We start from the raw sequence: 18,018 nt of genomic DNA, 5'->3' as shown, positions 1-18,018 counted from the left end.
ACTTCTTCCTGCTTGCTGCTGTGTTCCAAACAAGAGTATGTAGTGCCATAATAAAATTGAAGCATATTGTAGAATTGTCCTGCAGTGACTGAGAAGACCACCCATACTGTTGTTCTATATGTTCTGTCAGTAAGTAGTGTTAGGATTTTGAAGTGTTGCTATGGGGAGAAAAGGAGGTTAGTTCATCTCTACAGCAGTTTGTCATGTGGCTGTGAATGCCTCACACCACCTGAAAGACTRGAACAAAGACTTGTAAGTGTTACTGGCATGTACATCTGTGAGTCTTCATGGTGTTTATGTATTTTACCAAAAAAAAAAAAGTATTGGAAAACTCCAAGACTATGGTTCGCTCTGTGGAATTGGAGCACTCATTCTAACTGAAGTCCTCCAATTGTCCTCGGCAACCAAGCCATGATCCATCATGTTCTGCTGCTCCAGTTACACTGACTGAAAAGTAAGGGCTATACTGATACTTCTGTTCACCAGTACTAAGACTGACAAGACACAAGTAGGGACRAATGGAGCAGTTGGTGGATTTTTGTGTAAATTTGAAAGAAAATGATGAGGACAGAATGCAGTTAGGTCTGATGCGTTATCCGTGAATAAACCAGTGGATACCAGTGGATCTTTTTAGTGCTTTGTTTTTACTTTTCTGGCCTGACACATCTGTGCTGATCACCGTTTGGAATGGAACGTATCTCATAGCAGGAAATTTTATATATTTTATATATATATATGTGTGTGTGTGTGTGTGCTGTCAAAATGTATTCAATAAGAAAGTGGTGCCCCCCCCCAAAAAAAAAACCAAAACAAAAAAAAAACAAAAAAAAAAAACACAGCCCTCAAAGTGGTCACATAACTTTTTTTTAAGCAAGGATAGCTCATTTGTGTCACATTAATCTTGAAGAGTTAATAGTTAATTGCAAAAAGATATCATTGTATGAAGAAATGGAGTTTTGCTATTTTTTCCTAGTGAAATGTCATAAATATATTAGATATTCTTTAAACAGGAAATAATAAAAATCTTCAGAATGGTATTTTTGCTTGCTGGCTATGAACATTTTGAGGCAGTTAATTTTTTGTCTATTGTCATTTCTGTCTTGTATGACTTACGTTGATCTTAATTACAGTTGGTTGGGCAGGGAAGCTACTTTATCTTAAACTGTCACGTTCTGTGTCAGCTTGGCTGTAATGATAATTATACAGTATGGAAGGGAGGTTTGTATGGTCTGTAGGCATGTAATTGCTCATGCAAAACTTACACGAATAAAACGCTACTATATTATGCAAACAGTAATTTGCAGTGTTGTCTGGTATACTTGGACATTTCAGCACAAGATGAAACTTAGGATTTAAAAACTTAGGTATCTCATAACAAATGTTATTCTCTTGGTTTTGTGCAGTGTAAATCAGCCTCTTTTTCAAATATGAATGCATTTTAAATACTGTGCTCTTAAAAAAAAAAAAGAGCACCATCAGTTTTTAAAGGGACAGTCTGACTTGCAGCGCTAGAAAGTAGCGAGACTGGTGATGCCAACTGGATGAAGAGTTAAGAATGCGTCTTAGGCAACTTTGAAAGCTTTTATATCACTCTTAAGGTCCAGTGCAGTCCATCCTATAAAGTATACAGTAGGTCTGCTATTACCACAAAGTTAACAAAACAAGTATCTGCAAAAACTTCTTGAGTTGCCATGTTATTGGCCACCTTTAGTCTTTATTGCCCTGTGTAGTTAATTCTTCATTGGTTTCCTGCTTTTTCTGTGGTCTATTCAGGTTCCTGTATTGCAGCATTCCTAAAGTTCTGGCTAGCCACAGCCTTCCTTATCTTGTAACACTTCTAGGAGAAAAGGAGTAAACAGTTAATCCCCTTCTTACCAGTGAGTAGGTAGGGCCTCTCTACTTTCATRTATGATGCTATTTACCTTTGCTTAGCTTCTGAGTCTTACAAGCTTTATTTTGCTGTTCTTATCCCTTGATTCAGCACTGCAACAGCAAGAGGGTACTGCTAGTGTGCGCTATCTTCGGCGGCTGTACCCTGTAGTWAAACAGAAGAATTAATAAGAGAAATAGTACTTCTATGACCACCATAACTAGTCAAGTTGAAGTATTGAGTAGTTACTGAGTGAAGCTGACTAAGAGATGTGTATCTATTTGGTTAGAGTTTGTTCTTTTTTCTTTTTTTATCAATATCAAAGACAGTGTGAGTTCTGCTTTTTTGAAGTTTTCTCATATGGAATTGCTCCAACARGAAGCCCTTCCATATGGATTCTCTGGTTTCTAATAAAATACGAGTTCTCGCTGCAGTCGCTCTATTTAGCCACTATAATTTGTCTGTCTTCAGGAAACTTGTATATATTAGGTTTTTGAAGCCTCTTTCCCTCTCAAACTGGGTTAAAATTAGCTAAAGGCATCAAATTGCTGGCTTTGCATATATGCATGTATGTATACATGTTTTTTAAGTCTTGGTTTCCTTGGGAAACCAAGCAAAAGATAAACACTATCTGTTCAAAAGATTTTTTTTTTAAAAAAACCTCTTGTTTTCAGGAGTGTAGATGTAAATGTATACAGATATTATTATTAAACCACTGGCCTTTTTCCTAGTCAAAACTTTTCATTAAGAACACTTTCCTCCATTCCAAATAAGTTTGTCACTGCAGTATGTTATTGGCATGTCCCTAATGTGCAAATTTATTGTCCTTGACTGAATCGAGCTCTTAGTTGCAAAGAAAGATGTTTCAAAGAGTTTGAAAACTTGCTTTAAACTTAACCTTTTCTACCTTTTTTCACTTTCTCAGTATGAAGTATGAAAGAGAATAATTAAGTCAGTTTTTGTGCAAAAAATTAGATCCATTTGTAAATATTTTCTTGTGTTATGAAAGGAGAAGCTCATCCTTTGTTAACAATTTTGAGTTTATAGCTCTAATTATACTTGAATGCAGATTTGTATCTGTGATTTGTTTGTAATAGCACAGCAATTTCCAAGTACCTTGAACAAAGCACCCCCTGGCAGAGGCCTTTGAGTTAGGCTAGGGCCGCCACTGGGTGATCGGATCTCATCAGCTCCGGCTGAACGGTGCCCTGCTGGAAAGGGAGGCCTCTACCAGCCACTTCGGTGGCTCCAGGCCGTGCAAGAGGTTGGTCTTGTAGAACCTGGCYTCTTTTTTGAGTAGCTACTCTATCCGCACTTCCAGAATAATCGTAATAATGCTTTTGTGCCTGAAAAGGGGGACATGTAATTTGTAGGTCTGTCTTCTGCTGTCTCATACTGCTTACCTTCATCACCTGTATTTTATTTCAACCTTCTCCCTTACTAGCCAGTTTGAAAGTAGACTGTGATCTTGTATTTTTTTTAACAACTCTGTAACATCTTTGCCTTCAATTTTTGAGCTGAATCACGCGTTATATTGTAAATTAAAGCAACTATTGGCTCTCTCTMTATATATATRTATTAGCTTTTAGCAGCAGAGTACTGAGATGTTTTGTTTGTATTGGAGGGAAGCATTTGAGTTTTCTTCTCCATCTTTGTGATGTTTGCCAAAGTGTGTAACACCTAAATGAGTATAGYGCAAACTCATTAATTGGAAAAGGGCATCTTGTAAAGGACATACTAACAAAGTAAATAGCATCTACTAGGGGAGGTCTGCTTTGTTAGAAATAAAAATTGCGCCAACTAGCCAAGAAAAAATACTGCCGGGAGAGCCGAGGGGGGCCGTGGCCCTAACGCGCGTGCCCCCTCCATGCGGGCAGAAAACGGTCTGCGCCGCGGCCGTTGCGCTGACGCCGGCGGCGGCCGTTGCCCCGCGGCACGCGCGAAGGAGGGCGGGAGGGGCTCGCACCGCCGCGCTGCGGCCCCGCCGCTGTGAGGTCATAACGCAGAGGAGCACCCGGCGGCCCCGCCCCGCCCCTTCCTCCGCCCCCCCCCTCCCCTCCGCCGTGCTGTTACGGCGGCTGCCGCCCGCGGCCCCCCCCTCCCCCCCTCCGCGCGGGCCGGGCCGGGCCGGGGCGGGAAGGCGCAGCGGGGACGGGAGCGCCTCCGCCCTGCCGTCGCTCCCGGTGGCGGCGGGTCGGGACGCGCGGCTCGCTCGCTCTCTCGCTTGCCGGCTCTCGCCCCCCTCCCCAGCCTCTGCGCCGCGGTTGCTCGGGGCAGGGGGGGGCCTCTGAGGGAGACTCTCGCTGAATGAGCCGCGGCGGCTGAGGGCAGGGCAGGGCGGGCCGGCAGCGGCGTCGCGGCCGGGGGAGCTGACAGGGGATCCCCGGGAGACGGGGCGGGGCGGCGGCGAGGGGAGGCGGCTAGTCCTCCCGCGTCGGCCTCGCCGCGGCGCCCCGCTGCTGCCCCCGCACCTTCGCCTCAGGGCCGCCCCCCCCGCGGGGGGCGCCGCGGCATGTCCGCGGCGCAGGTGTCGGCGGCGCCCGCCGAGCAGCAAGCCTGGGGCGCGGAGAGCGGCGGCGGCCCGGCCCCGGCCCGGCCGCGGGAGCCCGGCTCGCCCCAGGGCAAGGAGGCCGCGGAGGAGAGGCGGCGGTGGCTGGTGGTGGAAGCTCCGCCGCCGAAGGAAAACCCTTGGACGCGGCGCAGACCCGCTCGGGACGACCCGTCGCCGCCCGCGGCCGACGGCCAGCTCATCCCGCAGGACCCAGGTGCGCGGAGGGCCGGGGGGAGGGGGGCTGCTCGGTTTTGATTTCTTTTAAAACAAAGCGCGTGTCCGTGACAAAGCGCGTCCGCCCCCCCCCACCCCCACGCACACACTTTTCCGTTCGGGTGCTGCGGCGGCCCGTTGCCCGGGCGAGGAGGGCCCGGCGGCGCGTCCGCCGCGGTATTTGTGTCGAGGAGCCGACCCGGGAGCACGCTGGCTTTTTACATACATGGGCAGAGGAGGAAAGTGAGCGTGGGGGGGTGGGGTCTGGCCGTGTCCTTTACTCGGGGCCGCCGGTTAACGGGCGGTTGCGACGGGTGGGATCCGTTCTGGCCGCCCGCGCGCGGGGGGCTCCGCGCCGCTCGGCTGCGGGCGGCCGCGCCGTGGGGCACGGCCCCCTCCATCCCCTCTCCCTACCCACGGCCCCCCGCCTCCCGCAGCCGCGCCGTGGGGCGCGGCGGTTGCATAAGCAGCGGTGCGGCGGCCGCGGCGTTGTTTTGGTGGGGAAGGAGTTAGTGTCAGAGTTGATCAGCGTAAGCGAGCTAATGTGCTGAGGGCGGCGTATTCGCCGCTCCGGGCCCGGCAGTTGCAATTGGTTACTTAGCCCTGGTGGGGCGCAGATTAGGAGCGCGGCCCACTGCTTGCTCCCAGTTGTGGTTCTGCCAAAATAAGACTGTTAAGCTACTTGTTTTCCTTTACTTTTATTCAGAAATACTGCTAATCCCCTTTGCTTTGCTATGTTTTTTTTCCCTAGCAATATGCTAAAGCTCTCTGTAAAATCTGCTGCTTGACTTTGCTTTCCAAACGGTTTAGATGTTGGAGGGTTTCAGTGTTTATGAAATGTTTGTTGCTTGCTCTGAGGATTTAAACCATTTGTGTGGAAAGAAATACTGTGAGGCTAGCCATGGCATAATTTGCTGGCCCCTTAATCACTGCATGTATGATAAAGCTGCTTCAAGGACCTGGTACTGACTGAACAGATTGCTTTGCAAAACTGGTCATTGAAGACCTGACTTGAAGTTACCAAGGCATGTACTTAAGCTAGTAAAGAGTTCCTAGAAGCTAGCAAATTTTCAGCATATTGTTCTTGGCTAGAAGCAAACCACTGACCTCAAAACACATAGTTCAGCTTGCATTTTCTGAGAATTTCAATTTCAGCACTTGTTCCTGAAAACATCTGACAATCTTGTTGTGATCTGACAGTTACTTTTATCCTTGAATTAAATGTGTACTTCCTTATGAAGCAAATTATGTATAGTTTCAAGCATACAAATTTTGCAAGCAGAGAAAGCAGAATACTGAAGAACAGAACACCTTAGCTAAAGATCCAACTTTTTTTGTGACAAGCTATATATAGTTGTCTATCTGTTTTGTTTGTGTGTACTCACACACTCATATTTATCCATTTGTATGCAGCTTCTACAACCTGGCTTGTAGTTTTGTCCATACATGAAGGAAAACTTTTCACTCATTTGGGTTGCTCTTAAGACACTTTAAGACAAAAGGCAAAAATAGTTGTTGAAGGAAGGAGAAGAGAGAAAGAAGACAGTGAGTTCATACACTGCATGTGTTATATGCTTAATTTGATGGTTTCAGATAGCTTTAAATTGTTTTTCACATTTATAAAGGTTTCTCAAGTTAACATTAGTTGAGTAGTTGCACTGGAACATCTTTTTTAGCAGAAAGTGTATCTTATAGCAAATACTGGAGACTTTTTTGCTAGTAAAGATATTGGTAAAGACATCGGTGAATAACACATCGAAGTGTATGTTTTGCTTTGTCCACCACTGAAAGCACCAGGAATGAGCCACAACTCTTGTCCTTGTAAAATAAAAAGCAAGTACTCTTTCCTGGCTATTTGAAGGAAGGAATTCCCATGTGCAACAAGGAATTCCATCTGCAACACAAAATGTATTTTCAAGTAACTAATTACATGTTGGCAAAGTGAAGTCGGTCATACWGGGACCTTACAGCGGCAGTAGTATGCAAATGAGTCATTTGAAATAGTAAGTGTATGAGCAGTAATAGTGCTGGAGTGAAATGTAAAACTGTCCATAAAGGAGAAAGTAAAATGTAAAAGAATCTCACATCAAAGTAGTGACTTAATCCTGTTCTACTTGTTGATCTTGGTTTAAGTTGTTGAAACTTTCCTGATATCTGCGTGTATGATTTGTTCAGTGATAGTTACACGCTTGAGAAGTTGCTTCCACTCGGTCATCTTTTGACTCTTACTTAAATGTGACTTTCATCTATGTTGGAGGCAAAACTGACTCTAATCTTTGAAAGAAACTGTTAAAGTCACCTGGCACTAGAAGGAAGAAAAGGTARTGTAAAAAGCTTAGCATTCTATCTTGGAGAAAGAAATTTTGTTTATGACAAATCATTGTTAGTATTCTTTTTTTTGTTCTATATGTTGGTAGGCATCAATAATGTGACAGTAAACCAAGCATGTAAAGGAAACATACCTGGATGTTTCATGGTGTATTTGTTAACATAGCTTTATATTTGTTAACAGAGTTTAATAGTTTGGAGTAAGCTTTTTATTAAAATTCTTTCTTTTAAATAGAATAATCTGACTTCAGAATTACACAGCTACTTTTATATCCTAATCTGTAGTTATTTCTTCAAGAAAAACTTGTAGCAGTATGGAATTGCAAGTGAAATTAATGGGTTTCTGTCTAATCACAGTGATCTTGAACACAAGAAGTTGGCTTTAGCATAGGCTCTTTAGAGATTAAAGGTAGTTCTTCTGTGTTTCTCCTCCCACCTTTCCCAGTATGTCTAACAGAATAGAATATTACAGTAATTTTTTCATTTTTTCAAGTTGAAATTGTACGATTCAGAGAGGAATGATTGCCAAGAAGTTGTTCTATATAATCTTCTATTTAATCACTTTTTTCAAGGTAACAAGRTGAGCTTTTCTTTTTAATTCAGCCAACAAGATATGTACATACAGAAGCTGTGTAAAAATCAGTGTTATTCCTCTGTTCTTTCTCTTTTCTTTGAGTGTGTTTTTTTCCTTAGCTAACTGTCAGTGCTGGACTCTCAGTCAAGGTTAGTTATCCTTCTCCCATATAAATAAATTGCCCAGTATGAAATTATTAAAGTAATTTTATTACAAAAGTTCTCCTGCCTCTTTGATGAAATTGAAGGTGCTGCCATTTTCATTAACTTATGAAAGGGAATCTAGATGATACGTTTTCTAGTCTTCATGTGATTTTTTTTTTTTTTTTTAGCTGAGGTTGATCTCTAATCATTCACTAGTTTAGTTTATTATCTAAAAATAGTTTATGAAACATGAAAGTATTCAGTGAAGTAAAATGTCCATRCATCTCAAGTGGTTAAAATGAGTTTGCTTCTTAGCATGCTTGAATGATGTAGTTAAAGTTACTGCACATTGAGTCTTTTGTATTATGTTCAGTTTGTCTTACTTAATTGAATTTAATGCAGATATTGTCATATGAGTTCTCATGAAATCACTGAATATTTAAATATCATCTTTATTAAAAAAAAAATCAAAAGGAAAAACATTTCACAATTACCTCAACCCTGAATGCTTTAAAAACATACGCTTTGTGAATTGACTTACAGTGCATACGATTTTGTGTAGTACTTTCCTGTGATATCTAAGTTGRAGATCTGCTACGAGGGATAAATTTGTCCTTGCTGTCTGGAGTCTAAGATGCATTGCTGGCTCACTGTGTTCTAGCATGTGCTTCCATTTAACCATGAAAGYTTTTGTAGAAATTGTTTCGTTCTAACATTGAACAACTGACTGTTTATGAATGGAAATATGTGGAAAGATGCAGGTGAAATAACTAAGTACCTTGTTTGAGTTACTCAACTGTTGCAAAAAGTTTGGTCAGTGTAATGCAGTTTTATTATAAACTACTGAAACTGTTGCAGRAAATAATGTCAAGAGAGATTACTGTGTTATTTATTTCCCAGAATGGGTTGTAAAATTGATCCGCATTTAAATTATCATGTATTCCAAAGGATTACTTTCTCACATTTGCGAGAATTTTATATTTGTCTGTTAAAACATTAGATTTACACATAGCTCATGTTGTTTAAATATGGATTATGTTATGAAATTTCAGATTAAGAAATGGAAGGAAAATGTTCTACAGCTATAACAAACATTTTCCACTGAAAATTTGAAGATCTGTTTTGCCAATAGCCAGGGTTTTTTTGAACAGCAGCCTTGATTTTGTGCCTCAAACCCTCCCTCATGGAGCGYTTCTAATGTTCTGGCATGTTACTTCTGTACTGAAGTAAATAAACGTGCAGTCTAAGTAACAAATAAAACTTGAATGTTGTCTAGAAATCGTTACAGCATAGAACATGTGTATGAAAATGAGAATATGTTCTCTTTTATTAATAGACATTGTTTCCAAAAGAAATATGAAATACTGATTTGCTGACTTGATGTTTCATATCTTCAAATAATGTTTTCTGAACTGAAATACTAAATAGTATACTCTGTAGTGCTATTACTGAAAGTGTAATTTGGCTGTTACTTGATGATTCGTGATGCAGCTTTATATATACTTTCCTTCTCTGTTGTACAGCATCCGGTCCTATGATTCCTTTTCAGTTGTCGTTGTCCCTGAGGATTGTTGCACTTTGGTTGTTCCGTTATTCACCTTGCACTTTTAAGAACTTTTGTCTCATCCGGCTTGAAATGCTGCAGTTGACTTCCATATCTTTCTGCAGAAAATGTCTTCTGCTGGGTGGTAGTGTATTAAGAGACTTGGAAGAACCTTACTAATATGGCTTCTGTTTTCATGTGGGCAACATCTTCACTGTAGTTCAGCGACGAAAGATGATCATTGGCATTTAAACTTGCTTGCTTTCTGTTTTTATATCCTCTCAAAACTCAGTCAAACCCCAGCAAGTAAAATAATTGAAGATTAACTTAAATTCTTACATCAGGCTATTTTGCCTCTAGTAAATGGGTTACCTAGTAGCATACGACTTGATAAATTGGGTCAAATCATTTTACTGTTGGTTATATTTGGAACCAACAATAAATGGAACAGTTTATTTTCAAGGACTTGTTGGATTCTACTGTAGCAATAAATGAAAGATACCATTTCCAGGTGTTCTGCACTGGTATGCCAAAACTGAATACTGGAGTAACACTAAGTGGTATCTAAATGCACTCTAAAGTAAGTTTTGTGTAAACATTGACTGTAGTCTTGTTTATAACAATGTAACAGACTTATCTGGGTAAAACCTTTAAGTTTTCTGATGTCCTGTTCTTTTACTCTCCCACCCTTTTTCTTTTTTGCCTTTATCTTCCCTTTCGTGCTTGACACTAAAATCTGACGCCCACATGATAAGCCCCAGAAAGCCACTCAGGAAAGATCAGTTAAATTTGGTTTTGAGTGCACTCTTCTGGAAGACCAGAAACTTTGTGGAGTGGTTTCAGTTGGGGAAGTGCGGAGTGTGATGAGATCACTGGCTTTTTAATTGAGAGAAGATAACCATCAGCTAGACAATGTGTTGCCTATTATTAATTTTCCTTTAATTCAATGTGCAAATGCATCTTTTAAGCCTAAATTAGTATATGTGAGATTTGTAAACAGGTAGGAGAGATTCTTTAAAACAAGTTAGGTTTCATTCCAGTTGATTCAGATAACATGTACTGCTCTCTTGAATAATATCCTATGACTAAGATGGTCTCTCTCTCTCTTTTTTTTTTTTTTTTTTTCCTCTTTCCCCGTTTAATGCCTTGCTATGCCCTGGTGACGTACAGAATGGACATTCTGGTAAAGCAGTCCTTCAGTAGCCATTTAAGTAAGAGTGCTGTGAACTGGAAAAGGGGCTCTCAGTAACATATAAATAGAGGTGTCTGTTTACAGAATATTGGAGAACAAGTAGTATTGGTAGTTTATCCTAACAGATAATTGACAGTTTTGTTGTTGCAAAAAGTTACAAACTTGTGTGATACCCTGTGTCTGCAGCTGTTTCTGTCTGCCTTTATTAAGGCTTACAGTTCTTTATTGAATGACATAAAAAATAGCATTGCAGAGTCAGTATGTGTTCAAATAAGCAGACTGAAAGCTCTCAGTCTAAAGTTAATGGAGACTGAATAATAAGGAAGAAGATTTTTTTTTTTTTTAATGAAAAGCACATCAGTAGGAATCCATTGGGGGTTAGATTTAGCTCAGTTGGTTAGAGCATAGTGTTAATAATGCCAAGGTAACAGGTTCAATCCCCATGTGGGACACTCGTTTGAGGGTTGGACTAGATGATCTCCAGAGGTCCCTTCCAACCTTATCAATTCTATGATTTGGAGAAAAAAAGTGATGCTGACAGATGATGTGGCAAAGGCTTCAGGTAGATCAGGGTGCTTCGCTAAACTGAATTCACCTATCTTATATGTAAATTACATCTAGCTGTATTAATATAATTTGCAGTGAAATGTGGACTGTACCTTGGTTCATGCTTATAGCATGCACAGGTTATTTCAGGAAGCGGACTGAGGCATTTTTGGAGTTGCTGTAGGGCATGAGGGTGGGGGTTCGTAGTGTGAAGCTGTGATAAGGAATATCGGCAAAGTCACTGGATGCAGAAGAGTTAAGGATAAGGAGATGATGTTATCCCTGTGTGAAATAATAGTTTGCTAGTGATTTTAGTCATGTCCAGTGTTTTAAACTTGTCTTTCAATAAGATATGGAATGAGAGTTTTTTCAGGAAGAACTGCAACCATTTCTCTGTGTGAAAATGTCTTAAGAGAACACAACTAAGATGACTGCTCTAGCTTACTGGGGGAATTAAAAGGTGAATTAATCTGTCCAAATTGTAAATCAGAGCCTCCAAGAAGACTTGCCTGATATTAGATAGTTTTCTGTTTTGTTTGATTGCTTTTGGAGGGGAATTCCTATTACGCAAAATTCCTAAAACACAGTTAAATGGGTAGGGAAAAATTATACAGAATAAGAAAATTAGATTCAGCTTCATGTATAGAAGGGTGATTGCCCATGTGCTAAAAAGACATAGTAACTTGAAACAGACTCTTTTCYTAAAGATAAGAGTAGTTGACCCTAAATAATTAGACCAAATAATATTGCTAAATATAAGAGAAGTATTTCTTTCCAAGTTTTTTATTAATTCCTTGCAGATATTACTAGTTGAAATATAATGGCCTCTGTTACTCATGAGGTCAGCTTGGATCATTGTAAGAAGTCTGGGTCTTGGCTCAGAAAGGTTCTGAGAATGCAACTTCATTTCAATTGCTCGTGATGGTGACAAGTAATTTTTTGTTTTTTGCTGAATCTGAGCATTAAAATGTATTATCTGTATTATAATTTTTATAGTTCTTTTATTTTTCACCTTTCCTTTTAATTTTGCTTCACTATTTTGACTTGATGATAGGTGATACAGCTAAATYCCTTTTGCATTTGAGTGATTGCTTATAAATGGAAATTACTGGGAATTCTGAATATGTAATTGCCTCTATAGAGTTTTCATGCTTGCTTAGTAATAAGTTTCATAAATGAGTGTCATATTCTAAATACAGCTTTTTATAGGGTAACTGCTTCGTACATGTTTCAAGTCCTCATTTTCTTTGTTAATTATTAGGTTAAACTATCAGCATTTTGAGATAGTCTTGACCTTACAGATGTGCAAATGCTTAAATGCAGTGTTATATAATATTCTGTGTGTCTAATTTTGAAGATACTTGTATGCATTTTGAATGTGAAGTTTTCAGTGTTAGCATTATTAAGTTATTGTATGGAAATATTTTTACAATAATAGACTTTCATTAATGTTCAATGGCTTCAACACCAAGGCCACAAAACTACTGTGGTATTATATGATAGATAAACAGAATTGTTTAAGTATACTTTCCTTATGTTTTTTAAAGGGCAATCCTATTCTTTTTGTGAAAATATTTTTCTTCCTTTTCAGAATTGCAGAATTCCACTAAAGTTATAAAAGCGGGGAAACCTAAGACCAGGAAATGCAGCAAGGTGTGTATTTGCCAAAAAAGGACATTTAGCTATGAATTACCAGACTGCTGTGTTAGAGATCCTAGGTAATCTAACCTGTTAATCTGAATGAGCATTTAACTGTGCCGATAATATGGTAGGAAAATGAAATAATTTCGAAGAAGTATTTCTAGTTGTAAACGTTGACTGTGGTAAACAGATGATGTTATTAAAGTCAAAAGTTAGCAAGTTATTTTGAAGTTAAAATGAGAAGTGTTATGTTCTGCCTTGATGATGGTAGATTTTGAAGACAGAGGAGAAATAAAAGAGGGAAGTTTAAATTTAGAAGGAAACCTAAAGTGGTATATGTGCAGGGAGGTAAGGAAAGGCTTTTTTTTTTTTTTTTTTTTTTTTTTTTTTTTTTTTAAGAAGAAAAAGAAAAAGCATTTACATTGTATAAAAATGTGTCAGGAACCTTAGTGCTTGTGAACACAGGTGATACTAGGTTGGTTTTAGAACTCTTTATAAATTACTCTACTGATGTGCATGGCTGATGTTCTGTTATGAAGTTATTCTTGTGATGACAGGAGACATTGAATCCTTATACTGGAAAATTAATTTTGTAAAACTTTGTACAGGCAGCCCTTTTCAGATCTACCCCTTGTTAAGTCTAATCACTGCTCAAAACTCTCTCAAAAGCTAAAAGACTTCTAAGGGGGTTGTTACCTTTAAATTGTATAGAAAGTAATGTGCAAGAGAACGTTCGATCCGAGAATTGTTCTATGTGTTCTTAAATCATAAGTATCTGAATGTAGAATGTTTTGTTTGCTCTCCATCTTTTTATGATTATACTTACTTGAATAAGTTCTTCCTGAAGGCATTCTTTAGACAGTTGAATTTATTACAAGCTAGGTAAGACTGTCTTCAGAACCTAAGTTATTATTGTGTTGGACCTTGCTTTGGATGCAAATACAATGAATAGTTGTTTCTGTAGTTAATAATTTTCTKTTTTAAAATGATGCTATATTTGGCTTCTGTCATATTTGTCAATTTTTAAAAATTGCTGCTTCTGGCAGTTCTGTCCAGAAGCATAGTCTTGCCATGAGTCATGACAGACATCATTCATGCATTAAAAATAATTAAATTTAGCAACTATTACAAACTGTTTTTTGTCTTTGCAGGCTGGTGATTTCAATGATATCACAAACTGGCCAACACCAAGTGAAATAGCAAACAATGAAGTAAGTGAACTTTATCTTATGTTTTTGCAGTCACATTGATTTTTTTTTTTTTTTTTTTTTTTTTTTTTTTTTTTTTTTTTTTTTTTTTTTTTTTTTTTTTTTTTTGCTTAATCTGCTTCCCCAAAGAGTGTGCTTTGGATATTCTAGGATTTTGCAGAAATGCTGCTGATAATCCAAAATACAGGTCTATGATTAACTCAGTACTGACCTGAGAATTTCTGACTCTTTCCTCCCTATCTCCCCAAACACACGCACAGTGTTTACTGTAAGAGGTGTGTAGATAAAAATGTGGAATCTTTATTCCACTACTTTAAAACTTGTATTTCCTTTTCCACTTTTGGGGAAGTTTATGCATAGGCTAGAGGGGCTATAACCTTTGGGATTGCAAACCTGCTGCACTCCATTGTGGCTTGGAATGCTTAGTGCAAAGTTGTGTCAGGAGTTCTCCTTGCTCCATGTCCATTCCTCTTGCCTGGATCTTTAGCTAGTATCTATTCCTTCAAATTCCCTTCTTTTGCCTTATCACAAGTAATCAGTCCTCAATATATCTTACACTTCTTTTATGCTATTTCAGTTAAAGCAACATCAAAACAAACTGAAACCACAGATTACTGCAAACTATATGATGTCATTTCAGTCTTTATTTCCGTTCCAACAGCATGCCTGTTACGTTTTGATCATTTTCTTGGTGAGGGAAGCCAGATTAGGTTTCAACAGTATGTATTTTATAATTGAAAGCTTCCATGAGAAAACTGAAAAAGAGCRGATGTGTATTAAGGCAGCTCATGTGATTGTGTGGAATCAATTTCCAAAACCTTCCTCCCTTCATCATAGTAAGTCTTAACTTTGGTGTTTATATTAGCAACAAAACGTCTCCAGGTGTCTAACTAGGCCTTCGGTATTGCAGCTCAAAATTCTAGATGTTTGTAGATTTGGCACAACAGTGTGGTAGATAATCTATTAGATAGTATTTGCTAATTGTAGTACGTTGTTCTACTGGCTATCAAAAATATCCTTGAGATTGCTAGAAGGCTCTTTAAAACTTGAGTAGTTTATATACTAGTAAATCAATGCTCATTCAGTTCCTCAGGTACCATTTGGAGTGTGTTCRGTTTATAGTCCGTCAGCAGCTCGGATTTATGTAAGATCCTTAAACTGACTTTTTTTTTTTCAGTATTTATGTGCTTCTCTATCATCAGTATTCCTGTCAGTTGTAGGGATGCTGAGGATTGAAAAGACTTCTGCTCCTTCACAAGGAGATAGTGGTGATATATCGATATATCTAACAATACCATGAGGGATGCATATTGGTAGACTTGCAACCTAAAGCTGTAAGCTTATTGCGTGGCATTAGAGTTGTCTTAACTCTCTGCTATGCAACAAACTCCTCATTAGAGCCATTTGTAACATAAGTAATTTCATCTGTGCTTTTTGTACCTCAGATGTGAAGTTCACAGCTTCTTCATTTTGTACAGTCTAATAACACAAAAATGCCGTTTCTGAAGACTGTAGATCAGTTCCACTGTACAATACTTTTTTTCCTCTGTAACTTCCACAGACGTCTGTTGTAATAGGTGAGAAGTAGCCTTCTGTCCTCTACTGTGCGGAGAAACTGCACAATACTGTAACAGTATCCAAAAGTAATTATGTTCTCTGCTCTATTTTGTTCCTCAGGAAGGGAAAAGGCTTGCTGAGCTTAGATCTAAGAGATTGAATAGCATTGAGAGGATATAAAACTTAATCCTTTAATAATATTTTAAAATGCTAACGTTGGCTTATGACTGAGTCTAATATGCTCATTCTAGCACCTCTTTTTTGGTTCTTTAGCAATATTTAGCTTGGTGACTTACAAAATATACACTCCTGTCTTTCACATACTTTGTCATGCTGCAAGTATTCAACATGTACTTTGCTTTTATGTCAAATTTAGATATGCAGAATAGTACTTTTTAGAAAGGTCTGTACAGTACTAATTAGAATGTCTGAAATATGTATGTAGTGTTCCATAAGAACATACATATGTGGTGGTCTCTGTCTGAAAAARGCTGCCCTAACAGTATTACTACTTTTTTTAAAGATTGTATTGCATAGATGTTAATTAACCCTTTGATTTATGTATATGAAAATTGCAATATACAAATTCATGTAGGGCCTGTTACACCAAATCATATGTAGTTTATGTTTGATCTCAACCAAATTGTCTAGGGAAGGTTTTGCATTCCGATTAATTATCGCTTAGTTGCAGTATCTGCTGTATATATTCCAGCAGAGTCAAAGCAGTCTCCACAACATAGGAATCTGGCAAAAATGTCTGCAAAGTTTAATTTTGCAGGTAGATACTATATCCAATTCAAATAAAGTTTTCCACTGTTTATCTAAAATGCTGTTCATTTTGCCTTCTTTGAAACTTGTTATCCTACTAAATTTCCAAGAAGGGTTAATTCAGGATGCTGGCACTATTCAAAGGCAACCAGTAAATTCTGTATAATGATAGAAAAAACTATAGACTTACACCTCTGCGTCCTCTGATCTTTAGTTCATATTCTGATCTAATGGAACAGAATTGACAGAGTTAAGGCCCATAGTTCCTTAAAATTTACGTGAACGTTTGACTTGTGGTGAGATTGTACAGCATCGTGTGAGTTTGATTCRTCATTCAGTGTTCTCTAAGCACAGCTTTTTAAAGATAGTAAATCTGAATAGTAGTTACTAGTAAGTAATTTTTTTCTTTCCTATTAAAAAAAAAATCTATTTTGAAATGTGTTTATTGTGCATCCTGCAGTTCTACATCTTCAATTAAAAAGAGACTTTTTTTTTTACCTGAAGAATTCTTTTCATCGTCTTGCAGAACAAGTAGGAAAGCGAAGTATTTAAAATGAGACTTCGTAAAGCAACACAGTTCTGAAAACTCAACCTCTTGAAGAGGTTGAGAAGAGATAATAATAAAGGCAAGGCTTTTTGATAGGTAAAGGAACTTTGTAACTTTTGCTATTGTCAGCAATACAATCAGAAATAATTATCAGCATCTTTTGCAGAGTAAGACCATAAACCACAATAAGAAGCCAATAAACAGAAAAGAAAAGGAGGAGAAATCTGATAAAAAAAGCAATAATGAGATCAAAGACAACCTGGAGGCAAAGCCAGATGGTCCAGGAGACAGTATTAGTGAAGATGAAGCTCAAACTAATAACCAAAGGAAAAAAGGTCAGTCTGGGTGCCGTGTAGAATGCCATACTATAGCACTGATACAGTTATGTTAATTCCAATTGAATTACTTGATGAAGCTTTTTACGGTTTTCATTTTCTACATGATAACCAGATATTTTGTTTTGTATTAGGAAGCTTAAAACTGACTTCTTTTCTCAGGTTTTGGAGTGTTTTTAGTCAAACAGGAAGTTCTGGGAAAAAAGCAGCTCATGTTCTACTGATGTGATGTGGAGCTCTGACAGACAAACTCTGGAAAATTTTAGCATAGTAGCACAAACCATTACTGCCTCCTGCTTCTTTATTCTACTAAATAAATTGCGCTCTGTTCATTCTTTTTTTTTAGTATATTTTTGTTACTATGTCATTATTTGAGCTTTAATATTTTACTGCTCACTTGCACATTAGAGAAATCTCTTGAAAACTAAGCTAAGTTCTTCATTTCATCCTTATCCARTCTGTCATATTAAATATAAGAATCAAACTTTGTATCTTAGTCAGTGAACTTCAGGAGGCTGGATAGTTTAAGATACAGCTGCCATCAGCTGTTTGTTTTGTGTTTCCCTGCCCATATTTCTTCAGGTACTAAAGATCTTTGTTTAGATTTGTTAGTCTTGCGATGTGGTGGTTGTGTATTTTTTTTGTTTGTTTGTTTATTTTTAAGAAAAGAACTTGTATTGCTTAATCAATGTAGTGCTTAGTTTTTTTCAATCTAAGTTGAAATATACGAGTAAAAGAGTTCAGGATATAAACTGTTATTTTTTTTTTCTTTTTTCTTCCACTGTGGCTAACACATCTTACGCATTTTTATTTTTTGTGTATTTCATGGCTATAAAAGTATGACACCCACAATACCTATTAAGTGTAGAATACCAAGCATCATCCTTTGGCTTAGGGTCAGTAGATACTTTATGTCAGCCTTCAACAAAATAGAGCTTTAGTAGTTTTCTTGTTATACATGAATGAATTTAATCCGAATAGCTTGAGATGATAAAAAAAAAA

The 18,018-nt window shown here is 38.4% G+C and overlaps 1 protein-coding gene across 1 annotated transcript in view; it reads left to right on the top strand.

Moving 5' to 3' along the window:
• Positions 1-4,022: 4,022 nt before the first annotated feature.
• Positions 4,023-18,018, top strand: part of LARP1B (La ribonucleoprotein 1B) — a 36,766-nt gene continuing 22,770 nt past the window's right edge. The window contains exons 1-4 of the mRNA XM_085318157.1: positions 4,023-4,635; positions 12,552-12,613; positions 13,753-13,812; positions 16,848-17,016. Of these exons, the coding sequence (XP_085174283.1) occupies positions 4,383-4,635; positions 12,552-12,613; positions 13,753-13,812; positions 16,848-17,016 (544 nt within the window). The 5' untranslated portion in view covers positions 4,023-4,382. The remainder of the gene's footprint in view (positions 4,636-12,551; positions 12,614-13,752; positions 13,813-16,847; positions 17,017-18,018) is intronic.

The sequence above is a fragment of the Rhea americana genome, unplaced genomic scaffold, assembly GCF_003343005.1.
Source record: "Rhea americana isolate MKP2758 unplaced genomic scaffold, rheAme1 scaffold_116, whole genome shotgun sequence".
NCBI classification, from domain to species: domain Eukaryota; kingdom Metazoa; phylum Chordata; class Aves; order Rheiformes; family Rheidae; genus Rhea; species Rhea americana.
This window is presented reverse-complemented; position numbering and strand designations above follow the sequence as displayed.